The sequence below is a fragment of the Canis lupus genome, chromosome 11, assembly GCF_048164855.1.
Source record: "Canis lupus baileyi chromosome 11, mCanLup2.hap1, whole genome shotgun sequence".
Lineage (NCBI taxonomy): Eukaryota > Metazoa > Chordata > Mammalia > Carnivora > Canidae > Canis > Canis lupus.
In genome coordinates this window covers 32,962,543-32,990,007 of record NC_132848.1, presented here as the reverse complement: position 1 = coordinate 32,990,007, position 27,465 = coordinate 32,962,543, and the positions used below count along the sequence as shown (strand labels likewise).

General features: G+C 42.2%; 1 protein-coding gene across 4 annotated transcripts in view; it reads right to left on the bottom strand.

Moving 5' to 3' along the window:
• The window catches only part of LARGE1 (LARGE xylosyl- and glucuronyltransferase 1), a 521,069-nt gene that overhangs the window by 71,599 nt on the left and 422,005 nt on the right, over window positions 1–27,465 (bottom strand). For all 4 annotated transcript variants that reach the window (XM_072844187.1, XM_072844185.1, XM_072844186.1 and 1 more), the window contains 2 exons: window positions 11,486–11,598; window positions 9,535–9,660 (listed from right to left, as the gene is read on the bottom strand). In XM_072844187.1, the coding sequence (XP_072700288.1) occupies window positions 9,535–9,660; window positions 11,486–11,598 (239 nt within the window). The remainder of the gene's footprint in view (window positions 1–9,534; window positions 9,661–11,485; window positions 11,599–27,465) is intronic.

The window sequence follows — 27,465 nt, the reverse complement described above, 5'->3', positions numbered from 1 at the left end:
GGTATATCTGTGATGGGCAGACGTGACACACTTTCACTTGGACACCTAGTAGCTTTGCTGGCATTTATAAAATGTCCAAGTTGAAAGTTCACAGAGAAAATCTCTCTATTTTATGGTGCCTTGACTTTTCCTTTTTGTGACTGCCAATTTAGAGGCTCTCAGATACCATGTCAAAGATATTGGCTTATGCATACCTATCTGGTTTCTTTAATGAAACTCATACTAATCCTGCTAAGAATAATCATCTGCACAAGACATCCACCAAGGTCCTCCTCACCCTTGATTTTATTTTTACTGAGGTAAAATATACACAAATTTTACCATTTTAACCATTTTCTAGTGTATAGTTCAGTGCCACTAAGTGCATTTACATTGTTATGCAACCATCACCACCATTTCCAGGACTCTTTCAATGTCTCGTATAGAAATCTGTACTCATTAACTCCACATTTTCCCCTCAACCCAGCCCCTGGTAATCATTGTTCCACTTCCTTTCTCTATGAATTTGACTATTTTAAGTATCTCTTATAAGTGAGACCATCGATAATTTTCCTTTTGTGCCTGGCTCATTTCACTTAGCATATCTTCAAGATTCATTCATGTTGTAGCACATGTCAGAGTTTCCTTCCTTTTTTAAGGACTGTCAAGATCTTCAGTAACACTGATTTTTACAGAAATTTTATGGTTTTATTTTTGGTATGAAAATAAGACTTGAGAGTTTAGAAGTCTCCTGTACTTTTGCCTGGTGAAGAAATGTCCATTTATTACGAGAACCCAGGGATTGCTTCAATGTCTTGTCATATTTGCCCCGACAGCTGAACGTGGAATGCTTCCTTCTGAAGCTCACCCACTTCTCAATTTTTGACCACGTACATCCAAGGCCTATATTGCAAAATATGTACTACTTCAAGTTTATAAGATGGTGCTAAAGTGTTGCTTCAATTTGGCTGATCCATGGACACTTCTGTCAACAAGACTAGAGACTTCCTACAGATCAACTGAGACTTGATAGTACCACTCTTCCAATTTGGTGGGGGTGAAATTATTTGTGGTTTTAATTTTCACTTCCCAGATTAACAAAGAGTTGTACATCTTTTTAAGTGTTTACTGGCTGTTTTCTTTACAATTCAGTGAAATGACTCTTTTACACATTTTTCTTATTAATTAGTAAGAACTATTTGTGTATTTCACTTACTAGTTCTTTGTCAGTTATATATGTTGACACTGTCTTTTTTCTTTTCTCTTATTGATGCTACTTTGGTGAGAGTTATTAATTTCAGTGTAGCTGAATTTGCTGATCTTTTCATTTATGATATATGCTTTTGTTGTCTTGTCAAAGAAATTCTTCCCAATTCTGAGGTCACAGGCCAGTTATTTAATTTTTCTAAAATAAAAGTTTAATTTGGCCTGGCACTTTTAAGTCTCTATCAGAATTAATTTTGTGCATGATATGAGATAGGGATCAGTTTTCATTTTTCCATATGGATAATCAGATGCCTTAGTACCATTGGTGGACGATTACATTCTTTCTCCAGTTCCCAGCAAGCCACCTCCTTATATACCACATTTCCATATACGTATGTGTGTTCTTGGGCTCTCTGTCTTTTTTTTACTAATTAATTAGCACATCCCTAAGCAGATGCTCAGCAAAACTTTGCTGTAGGTTTTCAGTGGATACTATTTATGAGAGTTTTTGTCATAAGTGAATATCTAATTTTATCAAATCACTTTCTTGCATCTATTTACATGATTATATGCTGTTTCTCCTTTAATCTATTTTTTTTCCCTTTAATCTATTAACATGCTGAATGATACTTGTAGATTTTTCAATGTTAAATCACTCTTGTCTTTCCTGGAATAAACCCAAGTTGGCCATGATGTATTATCTATTTCATACATGGCTTAATTCGATTTGCTAATATTTTCCTTAAGGTTTTTGCAAACCTCTCATGAGTGAGACAGGCCTAGTTTTCCTTTCTTGTGCTCTCCATGTCTGATTTTGGTATTGAGGATATTGTGGCCTCATTGAAATGCATTAAAAAGTGTTCCTCTTTTTCTATTCTCTGGAAATTTACTTAAAATTTGAATTGTCTCTTTAAAAAATGTTTTATTTATTGGAGAGAGAGCACAGAGGGAGAAGGAGAAGCAGATTCCCTGCTGAGCAGAGAGCCCACCACAGAGCTTGATCCCAGGACCCCAGGATCATGACCTGAGCCAAAGGCAGATGCTTAACTGAGCCACCCAGGGGCCCCTGATTATCACTCTAAGATTTTGTTTATTTATTTATTTGACACAGAGAGAGAGCATAAGCAGGGGGTGCAGGAGAGGGAGAAGCAGACTCCCCACTGAGCAGGGAGATTGATGAGGGGGCTCAGTCCTAGGACCCTGGGATCATGACTGGGGCCAGAGCAGATGCTTAACTGACTGAGCCACCCAGGAGTCCTGGAATTATCTTTTGATTAAAAAAAAAATGGTAGCACTTATCTCTACTCATCATTTAGGGATACTGTGTACTTTGTAAAATGGCTTAATGGCTAGAAGATAATCCAGAATTTGTTTTTTCCTTAAGCCAGTTTTGATAATTTATACATATCTAGGATTTTGTTCATTTTATATAAGTTCTCAAACTTTTGACATAATTTTGTCTACAGCATTCTCTTAATATGTCCTATAATTATATATTATAGCATAATAATATTATATATTTAATTTATTATAATTATATTTAATATATTATATTTAATATATTATAGGACACAGTATATTAGATTATATATTTGTATCTATTTATATCTTTATATATTAGATTGAAAACTCCACAAGGTAAGAAACTTTTGTTTAATTTCTGCTGTATTTCTAGAACTCAGAAAGATGATTGGCTCAAAGACATGTAGGGATTGAATACATGAATCTGCATTTATGGCTTCCTATTTATTTATTGGTGAGTTCTCTTTTTATTTTTCAATGAGTCCTGCCACTGCTTTGCCTATTCTATCAGTTCCTTTCAAGAAGCCCACTTTGGACTTTGTAGAATAATTTGTTGATCAATTTCTGCCCCAATCTTCTTTATGCCCTGCCTTTTACTTTTTGAATTTGTTCCAATGTTCTTTATTTATCATCTTAAGTTATAGACTTGGCTTATTAATTTTTAGCCTTTCTTCTTTTTTCCCTTCTTTTTAATATGAAATTTAAGGCTATAAATTTCCTCATATATTTGTATTATTTCACTAATTTTGACATGTATCGTTTTTATTTTCATTCAGTTCTAAGTAGGTGTCAGTTTCAATTATGATTTCTTAGAACCATGAGTAATTTAAAAGTATGGTTTCCAATGTCCATAATAACTAAACTGTGGAAGGAGCCTGGGTGTCCATCGAAAGATGAATGGATAAAGAAGATGTGGTCTATGTATAAAATGGAATATTACTCAGCCATTAGAAATAGCAAATACCCACCATTTGCTTTGACGTGGATGGAACTGGAGGGTATTATGCTGAGTGACATAAGTCAATCGGAGAAGGACAAACATTATATGGTCTCATTCATTTGGGGAATATAAAAAATAGTGACAGGGAATAAAAGGGAAAGGAGAAAAAATGAGTGGGAAATATCAGAAAGGGAGACAGAACATGAGAGACTCCTAACTCTGGGAAACAAACTAGGGGTGGTGGAAGGGGAGGTGGGCGGGGGGTGGGGGTGACTGGGTGACGGGCACTGAGGGGGGCACTTGATGGGATGAGCACTGGGTGTTATTCTATATGTTGGCAAATTGAACAATAAAAAATAAATTTACAAAATAAATAAATAAATAAATATACAAAAAAAGTATGCTCTGAGTTTTAATCAAATATATATATATATTTTAAAGATTTTATTTATTTATTTGACAGAGAGAGAGAGAGAGAGGGAGAGAGAGAGGGCACACAAGCAGGGGGAGCGGCAGGCAAAGGGAGAGGGAGAAGCAGGCTCCTTACTGAGCAGGGAGCCAGACGTGGGGCTCCATCCCAGGACCATGGGGAAGGCAGATGCTTAACTGACTGAGCCACCCAGGTGCCCTTCAAATATATTTAAAAAAAATCTTACTGCTGTTAATTTAATTATACTGTGTCCTGGAGAATATATATATATACACACACACACACACACACGTTCAAATTTATGTGTATGTATGTAAATTTCTTGAAACATACTGAGATTTGCTTTATGGTCCAGAACATGGTTACTTATAGTAAATGTCTCATGTGAGCTTGAGAAGGGTGTATATTCTCTGTTAGGTACAAGACTTCTTATTTGCCCAATAAATCAAGATTTTTAACTGTGTACCTCAATCTTCCATATTTTTAATCCACTTTCTTGGGTTGATTGATCTTCTGATATTTGATAAGGATACATTAAAATATTCTACTATGATAGTAGATTTGTCAATTTATTTTCTGGAGTTCTACTGAGCTTTGAATGTGTGTGTATGAATATATCTATATGCATGCCATACTATGAAATGTATACAAGTTTAGAGTTCTTGTATCTTCTTAGTGAAAACTTTTAAAAAAGATTTTAGGGCAGCCTGGGTGGCTCAGCGGTTTAGTGCCGCCTTCGGCCCAGGGTGTGATCCTGGAGACCCAGGATTGAGTCCCACGTCGGGCTCCCTGCATGGGGCCTGCTTCTCCCTCTGCCTGTGTCTCTGCCTCTCTCTGTCTCTGTGTCTCTCATGAATAAATAAATAAAATCTTAAAAAAAATAAATAAAAAGATTTTATTTATTTATTTGAGAGAGAGAGAGAGGAGAGAGGGCACAGAAGGGGGACTGGGAGAAGGAGAAGCAGACTCCTGGCTTGTAGGGAGCCCGATGTGGGGCTCAATCCCAGGACCCTGGGATCATGACCTGAGCAGACACTTAACCGACTGAGCCACCTATGCACCCTTAAACTTTTAATTTTTAAAATGACCATCTCTACACCTACCAATGCTTTGTCTGCTACCAAGACAGTTATCTTGGTTTTCCTTCTCCAACATTTAACTGTCAATGTGTTAGGTATATCTTTTATAAAGAGCATATGTTGAATATTATTTCCTGTTCAGTCTGACAATGTGTCTTTTCCTCCCCAAACTTAGTTTGCTTTTTTGATTATTGATATATTTAGACTTATTTCTACCATCTGATTTCTTGCTTTCTCTTTTTCCTATGCTGTCATTTTTTCTTGCATTCTTCTCTTTTTTTCTAAAGATGGAGATATTTTGGTTGGTTGTTTTGGTTTTTCTTACTCCACTCACCATCTCACCTACCATGAATTTATAAATTATGCACTTTTCCCAATTCATAGAGCTTAAGCTTAAAAGGTTAGCAAGCACAGCTACCTTAGCACCTAAAATTATTTCGTTCCCCTCTCCAACAAAACACTGATTCTAGAATACCTTAATTCTTCTAATCATGTTCCTCTTGACTTATGTGATATTGCTGTTATTTTAGGTATAACCTTTCTAAGACCACAGTTACATACTACTTTTTAGAAATTTTTATTAGGAATTCCTACATATGTCTGATTTGTCTGTTCAGCATTCCTTCTTGGACCTGGAATCACAGTCCTTATTCCTGAAATAAATCCTTTAGAAGTTTCTTTGCAGAGCTATGTTTGTGGTAAATTCTCTTTGCTTTTGCTTATCTGGATATTCTTTCTCTTGTGTTGCTAGGTATACAATGTATTGTTGTGGTCACCTAGCACAGTAAAGGTATTACTTCTACACTTCTGGCTTCTGTTGTTGTTGCTAAGAACTCTTATTCTACACATGCAATGTCTTTGTAGAGAATCTGTTTATTCTCTTAGTTATTTAAAAAATCACTTTAAGGTGTTGCAATCTTACTCCTATAGATCTAACATAGCCTTCTCTTTCTTTAAACTGCTTGTATGTATGGATACTTTTTAATGGTTCTGGAAAATTCCCACTTACTACAAAGATGCCTCACTTCCAATTTTCTCCATTATCTCCTTCTGACAGTTTAATTAGACATATTCCAATATCTGAACTTCTCTCTCAGTTCTTCTCTTTCTCCCTGTGTGCTGGGTTTTGGATAATTTCTTCAGCTATCATCTCTTCTGGTATTCTCTGTTTAGCCGAGTCTAATTTACTGCTTCACACATTCATTTAATTTGTAATTTCAATAATTATATTTTTTACTTCTAAAAGGACTATTTGATCCAAATAGGTCCATTTGCCTTTGAGACTCTCTTGTTCCTCCATCATTTTAATTCTCTTTTATTTCTTACACAAAATAAAAACCCTTATGTCTTATATCTGATGAGTCTCATACCTAAAGTCTTTGAGATTTAATTCTACAGTTTCTTGCCAGGACACCTGCACCCCAATGTTTATAGCAGCAATGTCCACAATAGCCAAACTGGAAGGAGCCTTGATATCCACTGACAGATGAATGGATAAAGAAGATGTGGTCTATATATATAATGGAATATTACTCAGCCATTAGAAAGGACGAATGCCCACCATTTGCTTTGATGTGGATGGAACTGGAGGGTACTATGCTGAGTGAAGTAAGTCAATCAGAGAAGGACAATCATATGGTTTCACTTATATGGGGAATATAAGAAATAGTGAAACGGATTATAGGGGAAAGGAGGGGAACTGAGTGGGAAAAATTAGAGAGGGTGACAAATCATGAGACTACTAACTCTGGGAAATGAACTAGGGGAATGGAATGGAAGGCGGGGGGAGGGATGGGGTGACTGCGTGACAGGCACTGAGGGGGGCACTTGACGGGATGAGCACTGGGTGTTAGATTATATGTTGGCAAATTGAACTTCAATAAAAAATATATATATATAAAAAGGAAAAAATAATTCTATAGTTTCTGCCCTTTCTCATGGTGGCTTATTTCCCTTTGTGTTTAGGGATTATGGAATGAGAACTCATTTTTCTTGAAACTTCATCTAAAGAATTCATTCAAGTCTTTCTTGTTTTTGAGACTATTCTTCTAGATCAGGTTTCTGTTTACTTCTGCCAGGTGCCTGGCACATTTTCACTTTTTTCTTCCTATTTTTGTTCTACACGTACAATCTCAGCTCCCTCAAATAATATGAGCACAAGCTTGAAATGAGAAATTCTTAGGGGAAACATTTCCCTCTTATTCTACCTAAAGCCAAGGATAAAACATTTAACAATGTTTTATTAACACCTCTATCATCTTCTCCTATAGATATTTTTAAACTTGTTATCCACTGAGGATTTCACTTTTCCTGGATCCTGACTTCCAGCAAGGATTTTCTAACGGTCCTCCTTGGGGTTGGAACCCAAATTCCCACTCACAGCCTTTCAATGGAAAGGTTACACATATAGTTTTCCTGACTGGCCTAATGTCCCAGTGTCGCTAACAATAGCATTCTTTTGTTCGAATTATATAGTAAATTATGTAGTTACCTACTTTTAAGCCAGGCCTTTAGTTCCCAAGGATTAGCAAATACCCAGCCAATGTCAGACCCAGTTTCTTTTTCTTTTTAAGATTTTATTTATTTGTTTGAGAGAGAGACAGAAATAGTGGGAAAAAGAGGAGCTCCAGGAAGGAGAGGGAGAAGCCGGCTCCTCGCTGAGCAGAAAGCCTGACACAGGGCTCGAGCTCAGGACCCTGGGATCATGACCTGGGCTGAAGACAGACACTTAACCGACTGAGCCCCCCAGGCACCCCAGATCTAGTTGCTTTTTGCTTATCCTTCTGGATCCATACTTTATCATCATTTCTGGCCTCTGCTTACTGCATTTACTTTATGGATTGATAGACTATGCTTTCAAATCATTAAATTTTTTTTTAATCTGGTACTTTTTGGTGTTTTCTACAGGGTTGATTTTATTTTCCTCACCTTTAAAATTCCAATTCATGACAGTCTTGGAAATATTCCTGAGTACGTCATATATTTTCCTTATGTCTAAGAAATACATGACATAGTGAAGAAACTGCATAAATGTTGATTGAAAGAATGAATGATGGAGGTACTTCTGTTTTAAACACTTCCTAATATTTTGTAAGGGACTTCGGGTACATAAGAAAACAAAAACAAGTTTCTTTCTTTTTAACTAGGTGATTTCACTGCTGGAAAGGTGTGAACTTTAGCCTGTTCATTAGCAGTTTATATTTGTGAAAATTTGAAAATAGCTAGAGTAACAGGAGTGGTGCATTAACAGAAGAGTACAGAATTCTATGTGCATTGGGACTATACATAAGAGGCAACACACACCTGTGGACATGGGCCAAAAGCTACTTGGAAAAGATGGATTTATTTGGAAAGCAAAGTTTGGGTTTTTCCTTTCATAAAACTTTTAATGATTGTTATTGCAATGCCAATAAATTTAAATGACATAGGGGCACCTGAGTGGCTCCTTCGCTCAGTGGCTGAGCATCTGCCTCTGGCTCAGGTTGTGATCCTGGGGTCCTAGGATTGAGTCCCGCATTGGGCTCCCTGCAGGGAGCCTGCTTCTCCCTCTGCCTGTGTCTCTGCCTTTCTGTGTGTCTCTCTCATAAATAAATAAATAAATAAAATCCTTAAAAAAAAATTAAATGACTTAAGCTCTCTATGGTTGCATTTGTCTACTTCCTGTCTGATATAGCCAGAGAGGCAAACACATGTGCTGGCAGACAGGCTTGGAGGCTGTGGTGGGGCTGTAGTGAAGGGGGGGTGAGGAGGTATGGGGACATATGGATTTTTCCTGCTTTGGTACCTGAGTCCGGGTGTCAGTAACCACTGGTCAGCTAGGGCTTACAGATATTTTGAGGTGGGTCACCTAATGGGCCTGTTTGTATTCAGCTGGGCAGTTGGGGGTCACTGTGGGCCCTTCTACCTTACACAGGTTTCCATGGTTCAAGTGGGTTGCCTAAAAGTCATGGCTATGTTCATCCTTCTACTTCCAGGCCCTACTACGATGTTTGGTACCTAGAGGCTAAAGGCTTTTCCATCACTATCACTGCTGCGGGGGTAGAGTGAGCCTTTTGTGTTGGTGCCTCCCCCACCCCCCGGGAAAACTACCACAGCACCTGGTGTGCATGTCCTCCCCTCACCCCTGGCTCATTTCTTCACACGTGTCTCTCTTCTGGCCACAAGCTACTTGAAAGTAGGATGGAAGTTATTCACGTCTGCAGCACCTGGCACAGAGTAGTCCCTCAATAAATGTTTTTGTTTGAGTTAAATGACTGGATTTGGGGAGCTGACATGAACCAAAACGGCTGGCAGCAGGTGGCAAGAAGAATAACCATATGCAAGCTGGTTCTTATGCAGGGAGGCCTTATGCTTTCCAGAAAGCTCAAACAAGAGGGGAAAAAACCCAACAAAAACAAAGGAGAAAAGCACAGTCTTTCTGCCCTTTGACACCCTTATCTCTCTCACCACACTGCACAAAAAGCTCAGCCATTCATCCCCCTGAAGAGCCCTCCCCATCCAGCTTCCCTCTGCTATTATTGGACACCCCCCCCTTCCTCCTCCTCCTCTTCCTCCTTGAAGGTCTGCCCTACACCCATTGTAGCCTGTCCTTACTCTACCTTCAGATCAGACACATCCCTGTAGCACTGCTCAGAGCGGGTATGGTCCGACAGCTGCACGTTCCAGAAGCAGGGGAGCTGATACACGAGAAAGGGGTTCTGTTTGATGACAGCGTTGAAAATATCCTGCGAGATAAAAGCCAGACACAGTCAAAACAGTCAGGTGGGCTTCACTTAGGATGCCAACTCTCATAGTGCACCACCTCCTGTGCAAGGGCCTCTCTTGAACCTCCTGCTCTGAACGTAGGCTGGCTGGCACTGCAAAGGCATTTCCTCTTGCTTCTCCTAGCTCTAGAACCAAGCAGTTGTGTTTGCATAGAGACAGGGGGATGCCCCACGCTGACTTGATGCTCATGGGCTCTCCTGGTCTCATAAGGTGCCATCAGGCAAGGGGATGTGGGAGCAGACAGGAAGTATCTTTCTTACCTGTGCTGGGTTATATTAAATGAAGTCACTTTTCTGCCCCTCTTCCCACCTCATCGAGGAGCCCTGTGTCATCCATTCCAAGCCTCCAGGAGAGGAAACTGCATGATGACAAGTTGCTCCACTCACTCAGAGGCTGAGACAAATTATAGATCCTGTTTTAGCAGCTCTTCCTGGGGCTCTTGGTGGACTCGATGATGGATGCGCCTTGTTTTCCTGCAGGCCATGGTACCCGAGTACACACCCCCCACCTCCAAATCCTACTCCGACTTTTCTAGGAAGGCTTTCCTTCTTTCAGGGCTTTTGTCCAAGCTTTCGCTGCACCAGGCCATACTTATTAACTAGCTGCTGACAGGTGGTGCCGGGAGGTGAATTATGTGCCTTTGCAGAAGGAGATGGCTGGATAAACTATCCTCATTGGACACGGACATGCAATTGCTAGCTTTTGGGGACACACTTGAGTCATTGTGACCTGACTTAAAATATGATGATGGAGGACAATTTTCCCCTCAGGTTTAAAACAGCTACCTGGGTAATTTTTAACTCATTCATTATACCAGGCCTCATGTTTGAAAAAGGAAATTAGTTTCTGGTTGCTTGGGAAATACTGAATAATAAGAATGCTAAAAAAAAAAAAAAAAAAAAGTATAGTAACCCTATAGAGTTTCTTGCTTCCTCTGCAAAGAAAACTTTGCAAAAATACAATGAATCGGACCACTGAACACAGAGCAAAAACATGGGAGTGAGCTTGCTTTTTGGATGAAGAGGAAAGGATAAAATGCAGAGGACCCAGGGAAGTCTTATCTCCATTTCAACACGGCCAGCTATACCACAGGGAACTCAAAGTCTAAATGTGTGACCCTGGTAGAGCCAAGGTCAAAGGCTCGGGCACCTGCATTTTCCTAGCAAAAATGAGAAACGGGATTTTTATCAATTTATGTTAATGGTTTTGTGGAGTGCATAGGCTTCTTCAGATCGCCTGAATTAGAAGTCAGTTAACCCTGCCAGGCAGTTTGTCCCTTCCATTTAAATGCATTTCCCTGGAGGATAAGGTCATAGCACAGGTTCTAAGCAAAAGGTGTTGCTTTAAAAGTGAGAAAAGCAAAATAAAATCTTATCTGGGAAATATGCTATGGTACTCCAGAGTTACAGGAGTGGAGCTATGCATCTCACAGCAAGACAAAGACAGCGACCGCCTCTCAGCACATCTGACTGCCATTTACTTATCAGTCTGCTTCAATAAACTAGGAGCTCTCTGAGGCCAAGGACTGCCTCCTTCACTTATCTCTGCAATCCTATTGCTGAGCATCATCCCTGGCATACAGTGTGCAAAGTCTGCAGAACGGACAGTGAATTCACAAACAAGCTCGGCTGTTGTCTTTGGCAGACAAGCATAAGGTAGATCTATCTCAGGGCACAGTCATGCAATCGGTGGAAAAATAATTCAGACCCATCTATTTTCAAGCTTCTTTCAGAAACAGTACAAGGGTGTTCAGGAACAACTGTACCTTCTAACATGGCCACTCACCTGGTCAGCTAAGGAGGTGGACAGCATGCCCATCAGCTCCCTCTCTGCAGTCAGCCTCCACATCTGCTCCCATTTCATCTTCCGTAGTTTATCCAGAAGCAGCAGGATCACTCCTGGGCAACAGCATAGGATGGAGAAGGGAAAAGCAGTAGTAAGACACAGAGCCTGGCACACCTGTCCATATTGTGGAGATGAACACACCTGGATTCAATCCCAGGCTCTACCAGTGTCTCAGTGTGAGACTTTAAACATTCTCTCTGAAGCCTCCTCAGTGTACGGAGAACATTACAACAGCCTCCAAGGCTGCTGCAAACACTAGGTGAGATGGGCAAAACAGCCTAGCACTTTTTGGAGATGGGATGGTGGTGATGGGTGCACAATAATGTGCATGTACTTAATGCTTCTAAACTCTACACTTAAAGATGGTTAAAATGGTATATTTATGTTATGTATATTTTGCCACACTATTTTTAAAAAGACTCTAGGGCTGCACCTGATATGTAGTACATTCCCTATAAGCATTAGGTTCTTCCCCATGTTTTTTTTTCCGGAAATATGATAACCTTCCAAGGTTTAGCTGATGGAAGGTGTTTGCACAATATATGCCATTTTTATCTTTATAAAACAGCTCCTCTGCAATTTTATTCTAGGTAAGTCTGGCCAATTTGCTTTTTGCAAATTTTTATTGACAAGCCATAGGAGCTGGATCCAGTGTTTCTGACTTCCAAAGTCTTCTCTGGTCCCTACAACCGACACAGATGTAAAATACAATGAAAGCAGTGCTAATGCCAGGTCTTTAAGATGAGCTCCATTTTTGTTTTGTTTTGTTAGTCTTCACGGGGAGGGACTTGAGTCAATGGGGGACAGTGTAGGGAGAGAATCTGTCATCGTATTCTGTTATCAAAATGTTAAAACAAATACATTTATCACTCAGGCAAAAATTAACTAGTGCAAGTCTAAAAAAAAAAAGGCACATTTTGGCTTTGCTGAATGACTGAGGCGCAGCTGTCTACTCCCAGGTCAGCTGGAGCAGGCAGAGAAGGCACAGAGCACAGAACACAAGGAGCCAGCAGGAGAATTTCCCCGCAGGCCACTGCAGTTAATTTGGTGCATGGAATTGTAGCACCCATGGGCCCCCACACCAATCCTGCTCAGGATGCTTAGCTCGGAGGAATGGCCAGTGGAGAAAACTCTAGGCAGCTGACGAATGATCTTTGTTGATACCTAGTACATACATTTCTAAGATTTTTGGAAAGAAACTGATTCCCCAAATCACACATAAATGTCAACTCTGAGACTTAAAAAAACAAACAAACAAACAAAAACAAAAAACAAACATATTCTAGGGGCACGTATTTGGAGAAAAAATAAAGTCACCATTTCGTCAGAGGTGTTTGGTCTAGTAAAGTTGAAATTAAAAAAAATATGGCAATGGTTAAGAATGGGGTAATACACAGATCTGCACTCGTAAGTCAAAAGGTCAAATTACATTCTTTTGCATGTTTCCTTTGTGGTTTGCTAGGTTTTGCACACATCTTTTCACTTAATGCTCACAAGATCCTACAGGCTAGATGTGGTCATCCTTATTTTATAGGTGGGGAAACTGAAAGGCTAAGTCAGACACCCGAACAATTCACAGTATACCAGAGAAGCTACACTAGATTTGAGCTCAGATCTGCCTGGCTTCGAAGTCAGCGCTTCTTCATCTACACCACACAGACTGGAGCCCCAGCCCTGGAGTCCTGTGACTCAGGCCAAGACTTTTTCCTTTTCTGATTTTTGGTTTTCTGGATCTGTGAAATGAGAAAAATGCTACTTGCCCTGTGCAGCTCAGGAAGCTGTTGTGCCCCCTAATGGAAGGCTAGTAAATGTTTAACCACAAGCTCTCCAGAGAAAAAACCCTAAAACTTGATTGGTAGCATTTGCTGATTTCCATGGTGTAAATACTCCCACCCTGGCTGATTTCAAGCTACCAACGTGATGTCACTGAACACCCAGTTGGGAAGAAATGCACACAACTGACTCCCCCCACCCCTAGTCAGTGTAAGCTAGCTCTAGGACATCACAGAAATTGTTCATGGAAGCACTTTTAGAAAGAGGGAAATTCGCCATGCAAATACTATTTGCTTTTTTGGGGGAGAAAGAAAATTAAAATTTATAGTTACAAACCAAGAGAAAACAGTGATGGATTCAAGAAAATTCATCCCAATCAAACACTGGGTATCCCAGTCAAACACTCAAAAGACAATTTCATTAAATCTTATTGCAAAACTAATTGTAATTAGGTTGGATGGATGCTCTAATATACAGAGAAAATGGGTAGAAGCCATAAACAGTGATGGAAGGTATTAATGTACATTTTCAAGTCTCTAGAGATGTCAAAGATGTCAAGAGATCTATCAGTCTCAGGGGCTGAACCGAGAATTGAGGCTTTTAAATGGTGTTAAGACTTGGCAGATCCTCTGTGGCCAGTGTGATTCCACCGTTTGCCAGCCTCATTGAAAAGAGGCGGGCGTCTAGAACAGAAGCCTAGATGCAGAAAAGTGGGGCTACTCTCCCGGTTACCCAGCCTTTTCTGTTGTGTGATGTTAATTTTTAAAAGCACGAGCCCTTCAATCCAACAGAAAAGTCTGGAAACAAATATGACAAATACCCACCACCCCAGTTTAATAAATGCTAATAATATATTGCCACATTTGTTGTGAATAATAAAACATGACAGATAAATCAAAGGTCCTTCATCTTACTCTGGCTCCTTTTCCCAAGGGTAACCACTACCCCGAGGTGGTTGGGTTTCACTTCCATGCATGCGCTTAAAGTTTCACTCCCTGTGCATGTATTAATCAACAATATATGCTGCTTCGAGTGTCTCAGAGTGCCTACCTTCAATTCTAATTTTCTATTTCACCCAAAGTTATGTCTTTAAGACTTAACCATGTGAAGATTTCAATATCTAGTCTATTCATTGCAATCACTTCATTCACTGTATAACCCTACCACAAGTTAACCATTTCCTGATGAACGACATTCGGGCTGTTTCCTAGGTTTCTCCTATTATATAAACAATGTTGCAATTAACAGCCTAATCCCAATTTGTTAGATATACATCTGAGGGTTTAGCTGAGGTCCAGCTTCCCAAACTGTACAAGGAAAGCTTGAGGATGCTGCTTGTCCCAAAACATCTCAAACAATCCACCTTCCTCCTCTCTTACATTCAGGCCATCATGGTGTCCCATGGAGTCTATATTTAAAATGGCTTTTGTGTCTCTTCCTTTACTGACTCATTCAGTAGTTAGTGAGCACCAATGTTGTGCAAACAACTGAAACAGACTTGTATGTGTTTTTCTTCCCTACTTTCCCCAGTTTCATGGGTTTCATTCAATATTAATTCAACATATATTTACTAGGTGGAGACCATTCAGTCTTGGCCAGGCCCATCCATGGAAGACACACAAACCATCATGATTCAAGTGCACACTGACGATGTACAACACTTATCAAGAGAATGCAGGAGGGAGGCCTTAGTGAGCCAGGATCCAGGGCGTGGATCAGGCCAGGCAGACAAGGCAGGGATGTCTGAAGAGACATGGACAAAGGCAGAGCAGCAGGACTGGGCATGTGGGAAGAGGTGTGTGTGATGGTGGGACAGCTGAAATAGAGCCCTTTGGGACAAATGTCAGGATGTGACCTTGAGCAAGTGAGTGGGGTATGGGTCAGGAAGGTCTTGGATCTGTGCAAAAGGGATGCCTTCCAACCATTTTCAATGTCATTTCTTACACAGAAAATGATATCTTTATAACTTGTTTGTGGCTGGAAGGGCTGATCCAGAGACAAGATCTGGCTGCCCATTCAGGGGCGCCCAGGACTGAAGGGATCACTGTTTTGCATCTATCATGCACAATGTCACACTGGTTGGCAAGTCCTGCTGAGGACACCTAGGAGTAGTGAAGGATTTTGAGCAAAGGAGTGACCACAACTTTTCTGTTTCAGAAAAGCCAACCTAAAAGGTTGCTTTATCAAGTCACTTCATAGGCTCAAAGGCCTCAAGTATCTTAGATAGTCTAAAGAACAAGCTGTTAATTCCTTAGCTGGGCACACCAGGACCATCTTGCCACGATTTACATTTTTTCCTTCCAACAGACCATTCCTTCCAGCAAACATGGCCTGATGGCAACTTGCCACTTAACTAACTCTTTCTTTTCAAACTTGACAAGCCAATATGCAGTTTTTCTCCTTAGAATCCCAGAATGTTTACTAAATATACTACTGTCCATTCCCTGATTCAAACAGAATCCCCCCCAAAAAAAAATTCATGAGCAAACATGTTACAAAGCTTATGAACTTCACTGTCAGCTTCTGTATTCAAGAGCTTCCACATTTATCCTCTTCTGACTCCATAACATTCTTAGAAAGGAGACCAGCTAGTCATTATTACTGCTTTTGGATAGATGTGAGCAGTGAGGTGCTAAGAAGTAAGGTGAATCTCCAATGTCATGGTAAGTGCCTCCTGCTGCCCCATCTGGGAAAGGGTCTGCATCCTATAACGTTAGAACTAATGAAGACTGTGTCCTCCATGTGTCAGTAGGGTCTATGGAATATGTCTCAATGCTTTTTTTTTTTTTTAATATTTTATTTTTAAGTAATCTATACACACTCAAAACAGGGCTCAAACTTACAAACCCAAGACCAAGAGTCATATGCTCTACTGACTGAGCCAGCCAGGCGCCCCTGTCTCGATGTTTTGAAGGACAGCCTCATGGTAAACATTAATGCCAAATGTGTACTTGGCCAACGCAGGCCAGCATGAGCTCATGGGATTCAGGGCTCCCAGCACCTACCACCTGGCCATATGTAAAGAGCTTCTCTTGACATGTCAAACAAACCAGTGGGGCCCCTGTCTGGTCTCCAACCATGGGGCCTGCATTCAGAAGTTATTTCTTGTATAATTCATCTGGGGTGTGTTTTGAGCACCTCCTATTAGTCACCGGGTTAGCTGGTAACTTAGCAGTTTGTACAACACAGCCCTTGCTTTTAGAGACCAAGGCCTAATGGGAAAGGGAAATGGGCAACTGAGAAAAATGCAAACACTGTGACAGATAAAAGATGCAGTAAGAAGCATGGGATCCAGTAAGGGAAATAGACTGTGATCTGAGTGTGGAGGGAAGCATTAGGGAAAAGCTTCCTGAAATAAATGATATCTAACCTAAAAGCTAAAGGATACAATCATCTAGGTGAAGGTCAGACCAGACAGGCTCATCCTTTCAGGGATGTGAATCCCTACCAGACAGCAAATATTTTCTACCATGTTTGAACAGCAGACATTAAAAGGTAATGAACCATTTCCCTCTCTTCGCCCAAAAAATGAAAATTAAAAAGTGGCCACATTAAATTGTCTAGCATGGGTGAAAACGTTGGTCTTTGCTCATAAATCTGTAATTAACAACAGGTTATTTGCACAATAAATATCCCCACATCCTCAAGCTAAGGCTGTGGAATGGATTCTGGGAACATAGATGTTTCTGTCACTATCACAGAAGAGGAAGCTGTTTATAACGTGGAAGCCCCAAGTTTTTTCAGGTGGACTTGAAAACAGAAGGGTTTTGAGTCCTAACATTCTCTCTTACCAGCAAGATCTCTTGAAAAAAGTCACTGGGATTCTGAGCCCCAGTTCCTCCTCTGTAAAATATGGGAACAATCCTGCATTAACTCCAACATGATTATGAGGACTTAAAAAAAAAGAGTCTATCTTTAAAAGTATCTGGTATATGCCATGAGCTATTCTTTCCTACCTCAAAGTAAAAATCCTATGACATTAAGAAGTATCTAGAACAGCCAGCGCAATGCTCAATATGGCTGAACTGAGAAATATTAATTAATAAATATGCATACCTAGTAATTTTCCCAGTCCAAATTCACTCATCTTTCTAAAAATATTTAAAATCCCCTTGTGTGCAGAATGCCCTGCACACTTAAAAATTCTGAAATATCTGCAAGCCCATGTTCCTGAGAAGTCTTCTGTCCAACAGGAAGCTGATGGTATCCCAACCAGCATGATCAGGAGGTCCTCGGGCTCTTAAGTGACAGCTAAGGGATAAGACCCATAAGAACAAAAAACATAATAATAAAGGAAAGAAAATTTATCGCGAGTAAAATTAGGTGCATCAAGGATGTTCCTAAGCAGCTAAGGAGTCTCTGTATAGACTGTTACATATAATCACTTGGATACGCTTGAATGAGAGAATCTGCCTGTTTCTTCAAAGGTTAGGAGTTTGCACACACATTGTACAAGTGCTGAAAAACAACATTTCTGAGAGAACATAACTCTAGCTGTTTACTGACCTCCCTCCTATGGTGCTGGGGAGATAGCCTAATTAATGATTGTAAAGGCCTTTGAAAATATGAAGTGGTACATAAAAGCTTATAAATAACAGTTACAGAAACTATACATTTCCTCATTAAGGTGTCTAATTATCACTCACTCTACTTGCATAATTCCCACTAGAATGAGTACAAATTATGTGCATGCATGCAATGTGGGAGCAAGCTTTTTAAGTGAATTCTGGTTAAAATGATGAAAATGGCTCCTTCTGAAATTAGACCCTTTCGAGCTGAAACGACGCAGATTTGGCTTTGCAATGCTTGCCCGGAGTTAGATTGTGACACTAAGCTTTCCTGCTCTCAGGGGGATGGTGGTGCCAAAAAGCTTGACTTTGGCCTTTGCCTGGCATTTGCTGCTACATGATCCGCCCATTTCCATACTTGCCATCGGGGTTCTGGGAGCATGGGGCGAGCCCTTCGCTCTGGAGGCCAGCACTCTGCACGGAGGCAGCATGCCTTCGATGTGACAGGGGCTCCCAATGGAGCTGACTGGGAGGCATGGGGCCTGCAGGGCTTTACCTTCAGCTGTTGTGCTGGGAGCAGGAGAGACGAACACTAAATAAATTAAAAATCAAAGGCTTCTCCCGTGAACATCTGGTCCAGCAGTAGGGCATTTCATCTGCGGATCAGAGGGTAATATTTCTGCTTTTTAAATTAAATATGCAGCAATGGCTCCGTAGCCAAGATGTCAGGGAAAGAAAAGTGGGGGTCTTTGTAGAGAGGAGGGAGAAAATAATGCTTTTTAAAAATGAGCCAAATATTGGTTCTTACCAAGGGGACTGCAAGAGGGAGAAGAGATGGGGAGGTGGTGATGGTGCTGGTAACACTGCTGCCTACTAGAGATGAGGGCTTTCCTTACAGACCCTCCAAGTCTCAGGACAGACCTGCAAAGTGGATGGAGTGATCCCCATCTTGCAGATGACGAGACAAGGCTCAGGCATGCATAGCTAGTGAGTGGCAAAATTAGTCTCACTCTCTGATCTGTGGCTTTTCAACCACTCCATGCTACTTCCTAGTGTGTGTGTGTGTCCGTGTGCATGCTCATGACTAGATATGGCAAGATGTAGCTACATCTGCGGTCTCAAGATGAAACAAGTCAGGTAGCTCCTGGAAAACCAGAAGTACATGCTTGAAGGACTGTGTCTGTGAAGACCACAGGCCATGATCAGTTTGCTTGTGTGAAAATTCACAGGGAGACCAAGTGTTCCATGAGGCCAGGAAAGGGAGGGTTTGTGCACAGGGTGAGGCCCGATCAGATTCATGAAGGCATGGGTGGCTGCCTGCCAGCCAAGAGAGATGCCAATCAGCACAAGTGTTTCAGAATTGACCTGTCATCAATCCCGGTGTGTGGTGTGGAGGCCCTCATCTCTGTGCCTGGGCCCACTCAACTATACTCTGAGCCCACTCAACTGTATCATGGTGTGTCATAGCGCCTCCTGCAGGCACTCTTCAGCATGATGCAAGGCTTTTGTTTCAGAACAAGTCTACCACTTTTTCTTTCCAAGCAATGTGCTTCCAGTCTATAGTCAAGCTAAACGATCCGGCTCAGATTGGCCTGGTCAAGGCAGACTCCATGCTTCCTTAGTTCAGAAGGAGAAACGGAGGCTATGTGCCTCCTTTAGATGAGATCAGAGCAGGTTTCAGATTCAACCTCCGTTCCTAAACTCACAGTGACTATACACACTGAACCAGTGTGTTACAGCAGGTGTGTGGGAAACAGGGTTAAGTCAGTAAATTAAGCTTAAGACACATGTGGTTTAAATAAACAGTATTGGTTGCATCAGGGTGCCCGGTGAGCCTCAAAGGGGGCTACTGTATCCAACATCTCCCAGATTTATTTACCAGGGCCTCTTCTCCCCTTTCCTCCTGGGAATCTGTAGGATATTGGTTTTCCTTCACTCTGAGTCCTCACTGGCTGTCTGCATTTCCTTGGCTTGGAATCTGCCCTGCAAGGGCCAACACACGAAGATACAAATCTGTTTCCCTAGTCCTTCAGCACTTCCTGTGGTTTTGCTGGTTTGGACCAGAGAAACAAAGCTGTAAGTGGGCACTGTGCGTACTTCTGTCCCAGTGGCTTGGGAACGCAGGGGCTTTCATCCCGGAAACATTCTTGAAAATGACCCTCGAAATCACCACTTCCCTCTCTCCCACTTTGAAGCGCTACAGCTCTCTTCTCATGTGTGACCCAACAGAAGGTGAGTTTATTAAAAACCACTTAATTTAAAATCCCCTGCTGATTTTACCTGGGACTTACTTTTGATCCTATAAATTAAAAGCTCCTACTTTTTGTTTTTTAAAATCTTTTCCTTTCCAAAAGCTCTTGAGCAGAGAGAAAGAGAAAAAATGGAAATCCTCCCACCTGAAGCCTGAATTTGCTGGGGTTTTTGAAAGTGTGCAGGGATGGTGAACAAAGGGCTGCGCAGACCTCATAAAAGGCTGGTGGTCACTCACTCACTCCCTTATCCATTCAATTAGTATTTATGGAGGAACTTCCACGTGCCAGGCACCAGATATATGGAGATGGAAAACTCACGTGGTCTCTACACACCAGAGTTGGCAGGTGATGTGGGTACTCAAACAGAGAGAAGTGTGCTTGCTGGGCAGGCAGGCTCGGTTCAAAAATATACGTATCCCTGGACAGACTGTATTTGGCTAAGATTGTGATATGGCTAAGAAGGTTTGTGGCATCAAAGAATATTAAACTAGAAGAAACCTCAGAACGTTATCAATCCAAGCCTCCACCCCATCCTCATCTCTCTGAGGAAACTGAGTCTCAGAAAGGCTAAGTGGCTGGCTCAGAGTAAAATAACTGGCATGAAGTAAACAACACTTGAGGCTCCTCAGGACCTGAGTCTTCCCCTGGGCTTTCTCTTTGTCCCCTGCTCCCCACTTTGGTTCAACCAAACTCTTTAAATCTCTCAGCTTTCCTTGGTCCTTCTAGACTCCTGGGCCAAAATGAGGGGATAATTTCTGGTCAGATGCACAGATCCAAGGAGATTCTACAAGTAGATCTTCTTAGCCAGAGAGTGTGCTTTGCAAATAACAAGCAGAGGAAAAGCATTGTTGTGGTGAGTCCCCCCACGAAGGTATGTCCAAATCCTACCCCCTGACCTGTGAATAGGATCTTGTTGGGAAAGTCTCTGCAGATATAATCAAGTTAGGATGAGCCACACTACTTAGGGCTGGGCCCTAATCCAATGACAGGGCCCTGATAAGACATGGGAACAGACACAGAGGGCAGGTCATGTGACAATCAGGCAGACACTGGAGTGATGCAGCCGCAGCCAAGGCCCACCTGCTGCTGCCAGAGCTGGAAGAGGCAGGGCAGGAGTGTGACCCAGACAATACCTTAGTTTGGACTTCCAGCATTCAGAACTATGAGGGGTGCCTGGGTGGTTCAGTTGGCTAAGCATTGACTCTTGGTTTTGGCTCAGGTCATGATCTCAGGGCTGTGGGATCGAGCCTGCATCTGCTTGAGTTTCCCTCTGCCTCCCTCCTGGCCCCAACACTCTCTCTCTCTCAGATGAGTAAATAAATCTTAAACTAAAACAAAACAAAACTTGAAAGAATAAACTATTGAAGCCACATGGTCTGTGGCACTTTGTTACACAGCAGTCCGAGGAAATGAACACAGCACCCAGACTCCAAATCCACCTGATTCTGAGAACCCTTGGCTGTTGTCTTAGGCCAAAACTATTACTGCCATTTTTCAGGTTTGGGCAAATTTTCAGATAATCATTAAGTTGTAGAAGGTAAAGTGATTTTGCCCATTTTAGATAGCAAGTGATAAGAAATACCCATGGCAGGAGGAACCATCCTTGCTGAAAGGCTATAGTTTTGGCTTTCCCGCCACCCAGAAAACCCACAGGGAGATGGAGTGTCTTACAGGACCAGCTCTGAGACGAGCCAGCCTACCATGGCCAGGCCATCAGACCTCGGGAGATGACAGATACTGAATAGAGACATTGTTGACCATGCCCAGGCCACTGTTATTAAGGTGGTTATTAAAGACTCTCCAGCCTACCTCTGCCAGCAAGAAGAAAGTATTTTCTGGAGCTGTCTATGGGAAAGAATATAGAGATCCCAAAAAGTGGGTCTTAAAATTACCAGTGAACAAAATGGAATATATTATGATGTTTAGAACAGCCAGAGGTAGACACCAGAACCGAGGACAGCACTACTGAGTCTGTCTGGGAGGTCTGGAGCCCGACATTTTGCAGGTACAGAAAAGTAATTATTCGCTGAATAGAAGTCAGACCTGCTGACCAGCTTGTTGGCATGGAGATTTTAATTTTTTACAAATAATGAGCCCGACTCTCCCTACCAGTCTGGCTAGATGCTCCACTGCACAAGATCATATCTCATTTACTTACCAAGAAGGGTGAGACAATGTGGATGGCCGAGCAATGCTGACCAGCTGAACGTATGCTGGAGCCTGGCTGAATGCTGAGCTAATGGGGTGCAAAAAGGGCAAGAAGCTTTTTGCAATTTCAAACTTAAACAAAGTGAGTCCACATGGAAGGGTGCACTATGAGTCTCTTCATTATTCACATGCTCAAAGAAAAAGCAGGTACTGCAAAACAACCAGTGAGGTAGGTAGGGTTCACAGCTGCCTTCTTCACTCTCCTCCCTACACTTATGAAGTGGAAAGAAGCACTTCTCGAACATTTCTTATGTGCCAGGTGTCTCTCCAGGTGGCATATTCTCCATCTGTCTGCTCCGACTCCACTCTCTGCTTTTCTCTGTGCCCTGAGAGCCACTTCCCTACAGATGGAATTACCTGGGATCCCTGGGGGCCGATTCCTGGTTGGAAGCATCTGCCACACACTGGAGGGGGGTTGGAAAGAGAGGGTGTTCCGTTCCCACGGACTCTCCAGTTTGGGCAGTATTTCCAACAGGGCCTGTGTCTTCTCCAGCTTCTGCTTCTGCTGGGCAGCCATGGCTCTATCCTTCACTGTCTTCTGGCAGCATTATCTCCTCCCTTTCCTTCTTGTTAGGGGCTGAAATGCGTTCCCCTCAAATTCGTATGTTGAAGTCCTAACCCCCAGTATCTTGGAATATGAACGGATTTGGAAATAAGACCTTGAAAGAGGTGTGAAGTGAAACTAAGATGATCGAGCTTTGCCCTGCTCCAGTATGACTGGTGTCCTTATTTGTGAGAGGAGGAAATATGGACAAACAGGCACAGAGGGTCAACCAAAACACAGGGAGAAGATGGTCACTACAGACCAAGAAGAGAGGCCTCAGAAGATACCAACCCTGTGGACAATTTGATCATAGACTTCTAGCCTCCAGAATTATAAGAAAACATTATCTCTCCAATCATGAAATGGGCAAAAGACATGAAGAGGAATCTCACAGAGGAAGACATAGACATGGCCAACAGACACATGAGAAAATGCTCCGCATCACTTGCCATCAGGGAAATACAAATCAAAACCACAATGAGATACCACCTCACACCAGTTGAGAATGGGGAAAATTAACAAGGCAGGAAACCACAAATGTTGGAGAGGATGCGGAGAAAAGGGAACCCTCTTACACTGTTGGTGGGAATGTGAACTGGTGCAGCCACTCTGAAAAACTGTGTGGAGGTTCTTCAGAGTTAAAAATAGACCTGCCCTACGACCCAGCAATTGCACTATTGGGGATTTACCCCAAAGATACAGATGCAATGAAACCCCGGGACACCTGCACCCCAAAGTTTATAGCAGCAATGTCCACAGTAGTCAAACTGTGGAAGGAGCCTCGGTGTCCATCGAAAGATGAATGGATAAAGAAGATGTGGTCTATATATACAATGGAATATTCCTCAGCCACTAGAAATGATAAATACCCACCATTTGCTTCAACGTGGATGGAACTGGAGGGTATTATGCTGAGTGAAGTAAGTCAATTGGAGAAGGACAAACATTATATGTTCTCATTCATTTGGGGAATATAAATAATAGTGAAAGGGAATATAAGGGAAGGGAGAAGAAATGTGTGGGAAATATCAGAAAGGGAGACAGAACATAAAGACTCCTAACTCTGGGAAACGAACTAGGGGTGGTGGAAGGGGAGGAGGGCGGGGGGTGGGGGTGAATGGGTGACGGGCACTGAGGGGGGCACTTGACGGGATGAGCACTGGGTGTTATTCTGTATGTTGGTAAATTGAACACCAATAAAAAATAAATTTATTAAAAAAAAACAAAGAAAACAAAAAACAAAAACAAAAACAAAAAACCATTATCTCTGCTAAGCCAGACAATTGTGGTACTTTACTATGGCAGCCCTAAGAAACTAACACACATCTCTTGCTCCAGAAGTGGTAACAGCTCACTGCCTCTGTGAGTCTCTGGTGCCTCAGCATCCCTGTTGATACTTTCAGTGCCATCAACTCACAGCATAAACAGTCCCTTCACTGGAGCACCTTAAGTCATCTGATGGGATCTTATTACATGTATATTATAATCATTTAATCCCCTGGACTGTTCTGTGAAATTGGGATGATTATGCTCAGCTTGCAAATAAGGAAACTGAGGCTCAGAAAGGTCATATAGCTAGTGAGTGGCAACGTTGTGATCTCAACTGAGGTCTCTAAGGGCACAGTGTGCTGACTCTGGTAGATCTGCAGCATGCGGAATGAGAGGCCCATAGAGTGGGAAGGACCCCTGAACAACATCTAGAGCAATCTCTTCATTTTGTAGATGAGGAGAGCAAGATGCAGAGAACTAAGCTCAGGGGCCTAAGGTCAGGAAGCTTTTGCGGTAGCAGAAGTAGGGCTTGAGTGCAAGTCTTTCAACTCCAGCTTTGGTACTTTCTCTTGCTTCCCTGACTGGAAGCAACAACTCTCAAGCCTCCCACTTGGATTGCCTGGGGACTCAAGCATAACGATGAAGAATAAGGGTCCCAGCATCAATCCACATGTTAGCTCCGTGCTTACTAAATCAGCTATGTGACCTGGGGCAAGTAGAGTGACTTCATTACTGCTCTGTGGGTCCCTATACTCCTTTGTAAAACGGGTATTCATAAGAACTCAAAGGACTGTTGTCCTAAAACACTCAGCAGAGGGACTTCATTTGATAATGAGCTATTGTTTTATCTGAGGTAGACCCAACTCAGTTCTTCCTACTGACCTGTGGGCACTGGATTCACTGCCCAGAAGCTGAATGATGATAAATGATAACACTGATAACTAACAAGGGTGGCCACGCCCACTACTGGACCCCTACCAGGCTTCGGGTGTTGTGCTAGCCGTGCCCGTTACCTCTACTCCTTATAACATCTCAGAAAAGTTGAAAGTAACTAAGCTCAGCTTCAAACCTAGTTTTGTCTGGCTTCCAAAGCCATGTGTTTCCCAGGATGGTTGTCGATGAAATGAAATTGGATAGGCCTTATAAGCAAATCGGCTGCAAAAAAAACTTCATAAACCCAGTCTACACTTATGACTAAGATCCATAGTCATCATACATGCTTTGCGCCACATACTGAGCTGCCAAGGGTGGCCGTGTGTCTGACTGCACCCTAGGTTCCAACGGTCTGTGACACACAGCAGGTCTGCTCACAACAAGTATAATGATCTGCCTTGCTGTTGCGCTGAACTCTGGAGAGTTGCATTTCAACAAGCACAGTGCCTAGAGCAGAGGAGGGACCAGATACAGCCCCTCTGTTAACATCAATCCCTGTTACACTAAAGCTAACTTCAAGAGGATGTTTTAACGGCACAAATGGCAGTTCTGTCTCCTTATTTCCTAGCACGATCGAATTTCTAGAGAAGGATTTGGGTTTGGTCAGGTGCTGGTGGCCAGCACTGTAAAGACTTGAGAGTCTGAGACACAGGTTAATTCTGTTTTCTGGGGCACGTTAGTTAACTTCTGTCAACTTCTCCTTATAGTCTGTTAAACGGTTATGGTGATATTACACTTATTTTTTCATTCAACTGATGTCTGCTGCGAACCTACATACAGAACCCATTCTGAAAACAGAAGTCATTGTCCTCATGGAGCCTAGATGCTGAGAGAAAAGACAATAAGTAAGCAGGTTGAAGATGTAGCATGTTGTCTGATGATAACAATAAAGCAGGATGGGAGGTAAGGAGCACTCGGGTGGGGATCTATTGAAATTTTAAATGGATGCTTGGCAAAGGCTTTCTCTTCAGAAGGTGATATTTGAGCAAAGACCCACAGGAGGCCAGGGACCATACAATGCCAATATGGGGGAAGCAAGGAGGCCGAAGCAGCTACAAGTGCAAAGGCCCTGAGGGAGCTGATCTGCTGTGGAAACAGCCTCCTGGCTGCTGTGATAGTTAAACAAGATAATAATCCATTCGAAATATCACATTTATAACAAGTGCTCAGTAAATGTGAGCCAGGACTATTAACATTATTCCCGTGGGCACACAAAGGCCCATACCTACTGCAGAGCGACTCCAGCAGGCGCTGGAGTGGTAACCCTCTGGGGTGTGAACCTGCGCTAATGAATGAGCCTATCTGTTCTCTGACAGCCCGATGTGGGCAGTCCACAGGCCGTCCAGTTCACAGGAGAGGATTTCCTATAAATTGGATTAGCAGGGTACCCACTGAATGCTGGGGAGAAAGAAGAGAGAACTTAATCCAGCTTTGTTGTGGTGTCAATCATTTCAAAAGAAGGTGCAAAATTACCCCGATCCAAGCTTTAAGGCAAGAGGGGAGAATGTCCTTCCCTTGATAATGTTTCTGGTGTTCAATAAAACAGAAAGAAGGAAGGAGTGGGGGGTGGTGGTGCCAAACTGCATTATCCTCCTACAGATCTACTTAGTGCAGGGTGGGATTTCTCCCTGGAAATACATTTCTGCTTCTGTGAGGTGGGGGGAGGGGACATGTGGCTAGAGCTGTACCTATAAGCAATTATCTGGGAGGATCATGGGTGCATGAACTCCTTGTTGGGAGGTGGGGATCCGTGTTTGTGTGGCTTTTAAGAGCATGCAGCCATCCTAAGCTATGCTTTCACAGAGACTGAAATTTGAATTTCATATATTTTTTATGTACCACAAAATATACTTGTTTTTTTTTTTTTTCATTTTTTCCCCTCAGTTATTTAAAAATGTAAAAATCATTCCTAGCTGAGACAGACTAAAGCAGGTGCTGGCTACATTGGGCATGCATCACTCCCTGCTTTTCTAAACAGGTTAACATCAGGGAGATATCAAGTAAACTAAGATTAAGAAAGAAATGTTTCTGGGGTACCTTGGTGGCTAGGTGGTTAAGCATCTTCCTTTGGCTGAAGTTGTGATCCTGGGGTTCTGAGATCAAGTCCTGCATCGGGCTGCCCACAGGGAGCCTGCTTCTTGCTCTGCCTGTGTCTCTGCCTCTCCCTGTCTCTCATGAATAAATAAAAATCTTTAAAAAAATTTTAAAAAGAAATAAATATTTCCTCTGTGTATTTGCCTGGCCACTCTAATTTAATCCTAGATTTACTGAAGACAAGGGTCGTGTTTTCTTCTTTTGATGCCTCCGTGGAGCATAGCTAAAGATGAGCTTGTCTGCACCGTGCTGGGCACACGGTCCGTGCCAGATGCCTGGGGCCCAGTGGGCCGAGCCTGCCTCAGTGCAGCAGCGATGTCTCTTGGATAATTGTCTGAG